General features: G+C 54.5%; 1 protein-coding gene across 1 annotated transcript in view; it reads left to right on the top strand.

Annotated features, from left to right (window-relative positions):
• The first annotated feature begins 5,275 nt into the window (after positions 1-5,275).
• Positions 5,276-5,851, top strand: part of Arid2 (AT-rich interaction domain 2) — a 124,693-nt gene continuing 124,117 nt past the window's right edge. The window contains exons 1-2 of the mRNA XM_028789329.1: positions 5,276-5,494; positions 5,601-5,694. Coding sequence (XP_028645162.1) covers positions 5,403-5,494; positions 5,601-5,694 — 186 coding nt within the window. The 5' untranslated portion in view covers positions 5,276-5,402. The remainder of the gene's footprint in view (positions 5,495-5,600; positions 5,695-5,851) is intronic.

The following is a 5,851-nucleotide window of genomic DNA, read 5'->3' as shown; positions in this document are numbered from 1 at the left end:
GTGCGTGTAAAGCAGTCACTGAGCAGTCATTCCCTGCCGCTCCTGTAAATAGAGTTAATTACTAGACGCATGGGTCTGTGTTTTCAAAGAGTAGGATTTAAGTGCTTATTATGAACATCACATTTTGAGTAAACACTAACCCCAACTGTGATCCCTCTGTTGATATGATGCCTTAATGCTTTTTTTATACAGAATTATATCTAATTGCCCCTAAAAATAACTTTGATTTACCTTGTCTGTGACAGGGTCTCACAATGTAGCTCTGGCTGTCATGGAACTCACAATCCTATCTCGGTAACCTAGACTGAGATTTCAGCTGAGAGCTCCAACACTGCCTGAAACTGAATTCTGAATGTAACCCTGTGTTAAAAGATTCTGCTTAAGTATTGAAAATTAGAAACCTTGTTGTATAAATATTTCATTATAGTCCTCCAAAGCTGCCAGTTGGGAAGCACCCAGTGCCAGAACACTGGCTTCTGGAGGGTCAGGTTGTTCTTCCCTCTCCACCTCTTGACCAAGTAAGGCATTCCATACCTATTTACTTAGGGGGTTTGTAATCTGCACTGACAACAAACAGCTGCTTGGCTTAGTAATATATGCCCTCCCAAATGTAGATGTTATCAATAAACAAAGTATTAAAATGCTAAACTGCATAATAAGTAGTTTCGATGACCCAAAAAGAAATAATTAAGAATGCATAAATGTATCGCACTAAACTATTCAGGATTAGAAAAGTGACATCTAAGGCCAAAGCCCTGGGGAACGCTGCCTCCAGGGTGGATTATTATACATGCAGATGGTCTAATATTCTAATTAAATCCTTACATTTTTTCAAATTGAAAACGATCATTTATTATTAACTAAAATCACACCATTTTTGTAGAAAGACTAATTTCTAATATTTAGTGAAAATGAGCAAAACTCTCCCGAAGCTTACCAGATCCTCTTGTGTCAAATCATCTGGAAACCTGTCAACTGAAGATTCAAGAACGTCTGTCTACATTAAAACTGTCCTACTCTGTAGCATCAATCCCTTCCTCACCTTTAAAAAACTGTTATTAATTCTGCCAAGACTCAGCATCAGAAGGGAAAGGACAGCTCTATTATTAGAAGTTGTAATCAAATTTTCAGAGACAAGTTGGCGCACAGGTACAACCACTGCAGATTCCAACAAAAGCAGCAAGCCACAAAAGCATTCTCAGGGCTCACTAAGAGTTCTTAATGCCATCTTCAGAGAAATACCCATTTCACTGCAAAAGCCTTGTTCAATCAACCAAATCATTTCTGTCGACCTTAAAGAAATCAAAAATCTAAAATTGAGTCGACATGCCCAATTCCTCACTTAAGTTAATTTGCCCCTTGAAATCACAAGCCTGACATGCTTAATTTGAAATTGGGTATGGTTTTTTTGACATGTCATCGAAAAGGAATTTTTATAATTCTTGATGAAGCAAACGGATGCTGTAAGACAAAGGTCCACAGAGCAGGAATCTCTGACTAGGACTGTCAGTCGCTATTAAAAACGACACTTTACATTTCCCCTAGCATAACACCTCTGTCACATCGCTCATCAGAACAGTAAGCTATACTAAGGTTTGGACAATGTTCACTCTTGCTGTAATCTTTAAGGGAATGATTTTCATTAATGCTTGAAAGCTCTGAGCTATATTGTACTTTACATCAAATTAGTTAGAGAATAGCTTTTGTAAAACTGTCAGCACATCTCTAATGCGCCGTGTAGGCTCCACCTGCTCTATGCTGCCCACTATTGGGAATGGATTATGGTAATAAGAAATGTGATACTATCCACTGGGGTTACTTTTAGTACAGAAGCATAAAAATATTCTCTGGCTGCTTGGGTGAATGCTAAGATTACACCATCCTTGCAAGAGATGAAGACTGATCAGTAGTAACTAAACTTATTAAATATGAAAGACATCAGTAGGAAGAGACCAGACCAAGAACTCTATGTTGGTGTTCCATGGGACAGCGGCAGGAACGGGGCGGGGCAGAAGATGGGGTGTGGAATTTCAGTGAGGCGCAGTGTGCAGAAGAAGGCTACTGTTCTGTACTCAGACGGAAATACGCAGGTGCCACCATAACATCCCAACGAGCCACGGAACCATGCAAGCACAATGGCTAATGCGACTGGAAGATGACACAGAAACCCAGATAATTCCCCTCTTCCTTTCCTTTTCAAGCAAATAACCATTGGTGGTTAATTTCTGTCTTGTATTTTCCCCTGTGATCTCAGGAAAACTGAACTGCTGAGTGATCGGATAACATCAACTTTTAGGTTTGTTTTCACTTTGAACAGGGTATATAGTCAAAGTGTTAAGAATTTAAGTTCTATCCACCAGTATACTTAGACCTCCATTTTGAGGATTACACCTCTTCTACAGAAAGCGATCCTAGAATTCCTGAAAAAGCTTTAGAAGGTTAGATTCCCTCCAAGCCCTTAGCCTTTGATACTTGCTCTGAAAACCAAAACTGCTGGTAGGTACGTGTGTGGATACGTACACACTCATAGCATTCGCTGCCTTCGAAGTGTCAACCTGGCCCTCGTAAAGTGCCAACATGACATCCCTCCAATCTGCTCCTGGACCTGAAAATTAAAAGCCGAGCAGGCCTGCCCAGTGCAAGAGTGGGCTAGAAAGGTCGTTCCGATGTCCACCTGGAGACATCAGCAACATACAGTCCCAGGTCGGGCTCGTGCCGCCTCCGTCAGTCCCCACGGTGCCCGCGGCTGCAGAGCACGTCTGCCGGGTCGCCGGGGCCGCCACCGCGGGCATCCCGACTCCGCATTCCCGGAGCCGAAGCCTCCGCGGCCATCGGCGAGCGCGCACGAGGGCGACAGGCCGGCTCACGCTTGACGACAGCGGCCTCCCGGTCCTCGTCCCTCCGGATCCCGGCCCGCTGTCACCCCGCCGCCAGTCCCCGGAGCGGCCGGCCGCAGCTCGCCTCTGCCTTCCGCTACCCTTCCCGTCGCTCTCGGAGAAGACGGTGAAGAGGACGGAGCGCCCGAGGGTGTCGGGCAGTCGCCGACGTCGTGCCACGCGGTCCCCTCCCCCCGCGGGCTCCGTTCCCTGACGCCGGGCTTCCCCGGTCAGATGCATCCTCGGCGGAGGTATATTCCATGTTGACAGATCTCTCGCCTCGCACAAAATGGGGCCGGGGGGGAGCGGCCGCCGCCGGATCCATGGGCGCCGCCATTTTGTGAGGCGCGGCGGAGCTCGGCTGTGTGTAATGGTTGAAGAGAGTGACCCCCCTCTAGGGAATCCCCGGCGCTGACGGTTACGCAAGGGGCCGTGCGCAAGTGCGGCGCGCAGGGAACCCGCACAGCCCGGCCGGCCGGCCCGCCGCGCTCGCCGCTGCCCTTGAGGCGGCCGAGGGAAGGGGCTGCTGGCCCAGCCCGGCCCTCCCCACCCGCGCGCCTCGCCTCAGGCCCGGCCGGCCGGCTTCTCCTCCTCCTCCTCCACGGCCAGGGTCTCCGCCCCTCACAGGCTTGCGAGGCACTCACTGGTCCTCGGGTGTCAGGAATTTCCTAGCCACACCTTATCCCCGACCCTATTGAAGACATAAACTTTACTTGGGAAATAAATCCGTTTCCTAGAGTGAGTACCGGAAGCACGCTCTGCTGTATTACATAATTCTATTTTTTTTTCTTTTTCCTCCCCGTCACCCGATAGGTGCTCCCATCGGAAAGACTACCTGAAATAACCCATCCAGACTCTTACTATCCTGTGACCTTGGGCTAGTGACTTTGCCAGTAGTGGCTGTCTCTAAAATGGGAATCCTAAATACACCAGAGGAGAAGCGTGATGCTCAACATCTGTAGATCGGGGAGGGCTCCAACACCCCGGTAAATCCAAATATAAGTGGTGCCTTTTTTTTTAATATAAAAAATCTGAATTCCCTATTTACACATTTAAAAAAAAAACAGCACAGAAAAACTGAAAGGGGAAAAATTTTGCCCTCTTTTTCAGATGGTAGTGCAAAAAAAAATGTTAAGCAATGTTATCCTCAAAAGTTAGGAGGTTATTTCTGAAAAGGAGCGATTACCGTTCGCATACCTCCGGTTCGGTTCACTAAACCGACCAAAAAAAAAAGAAAAAGAAAAGGGAGGACGAATTAAAAGCCTTACTCTTATCTCCACAAAAGTAGGGCAGGCAGTTCCCAGCGTATTTGATCCTACAGTTTGTCCAAGTGAGTTTACGGCCCCATCATGGACCATGTGCTCATCCGGCTTCATTCTAGCATGAAGCCCGGAGGCCGACGCCTCCTGCTAGAAACGTCTCCAGAGGGGGCGAGCGGACTTCTCCCGGGCCGCCGGGGCTGCGCCGTGCGAGCCTCCGTGTGGCGGGAGGCCCGGCGGGCACCGCCGGGGACCTGAACATCGCCTCCACCCCTAACCCCGGAACAACCGGTAGTGGCCGTTTCCCCGCGCCGCCCCCCTTTCCGCCCGCTTTGTGTGCGTGTGAAATGTGCTGCACATTGCAGATGAACCCTAAGCCGGGCGAGCCGAGTCTATTGTTCCCCGCGAGGAGCCGCCGCGACCGTGTGGAGCCAGGCGCAGTGCCGCGGCCGGCCCTCGGGGGGCGCTGTGCGGCGCTGGCGGCCCGGCCGTGGCGGCGGCAGAGAAGGGAGGCTGGCGGGCAGGCAGGCCGGCGGGCGGCGCGCAGCGGCTCGGCTGCCGCCGGAGCCTGTGCCCGGGGACGCCCGGGCCGCCGCCGCCGCGCGTGAATGTGTGCGAGGGCCCCGCGGAGCCGCGGCCCGGATCCACGCTGTCACCCCGCTCTCCACAAGCCACCACACAGACCTCCCCCTCCCCACGCGGCCCCGCCTGCCCCGGCCCCGCCGCGCCGCCGCCGCCACCGCCGCCGAAACTCCCAGGCCTGCGGCCACCCGGGCCCCTCGCCTCCGCTCGCCCGGCCCCCGGCCGGCTCGTGCGCCCTCGGCCGCAGCACCATGTTGAATCGCGTCCCCGGGCCGAGCCGCCAGGGCCGGCGGCGCTGAGAGGCGGCCAGAGCCGGGCCGCGGGAGGCGGCGAGGCAGGGTGGGGGCCGCGTTCGCCCCGCGGCTCCGCGCCCGGCCGCCCGTCGCCTGCCCCTCTAGTTTCGCTCCCGTTTCTTTAAACTTTTTTAGAAATTCCCCTCCCTCCGGCCCTGCGCTCCCCCTGGCCTCCCGCTCCCTCCTTCCCCTCCTCCTCGCCTCCTCCCCCTCCCTCCTCCCTCCCTGCGCCGCCGCCGCCGCCGCCGCCGCCGCCGCCACCGCCGGCCCATGACTGAGCCCCGCCACCGCCGGCCGAGGAATGGGCTCCGGGCGCTGGTAGGGAGCGCGGGGAGCCGGGGCCGCGTTTGAACCGCGATCTGGGTTTTCGGGAGACCTCCTTTGGCAAAATAATGGCAAACTCGACGGGGAAGGCGCCTCCGGACGAGCGGAGGAAGGGACTGGCTTTCCTGGACGAGCTGCGGCAGTTCCACCACAGCAGAGGGTGAGAGCAGGACCGGGGGGGCAGCGCCGGGGCGAGCCGGGGCGAACGGGGCCCGCGGCGGGCGCGGGGTCCCGGTGACAAGTGCGGGGCTTTCTGTCGCCCGCAGGTCGCCGTTTAAGAAGATCCCTGCGGTGGGTGGGAAGGAGCTGGATCTTCACGGGCTCTACACCAGAGTCACTACTTTAGGCGGATTCGCGAAGGTGAGTGGAAGTTTTAATTTGTATTTCCCTCTCGCTGGCCTGCTCGGAAAAGTCTGCTCCGGCCCGGGAGCCGGCGCCCGGGGCAGGGGGGGCGGTCGGCGGGGCACACGGCGTTCTCGGCGCTCGCAGCCGGTGGCACGGAGGCGGCCGGCGGCGG

This window comes from Grammomys surdaster, unplaced genomic scaffold (genome assembly GCF_004785775.1).
Source record: "Grammomys surdaster isolate TR1022 unplaced genomic scaffold, NIH_TR_1.0 125818, whole genome shotgun sequence".
Taxonomy (NCBI): Eukaryota; Metazoa; Chordata; class Mammalia; order Rodentia; family Muridae; genus Grammomys; species Grammomys surdaster.
This window is presented reverse-complemented; position numbering and strand designations above follow the sequence as displayed.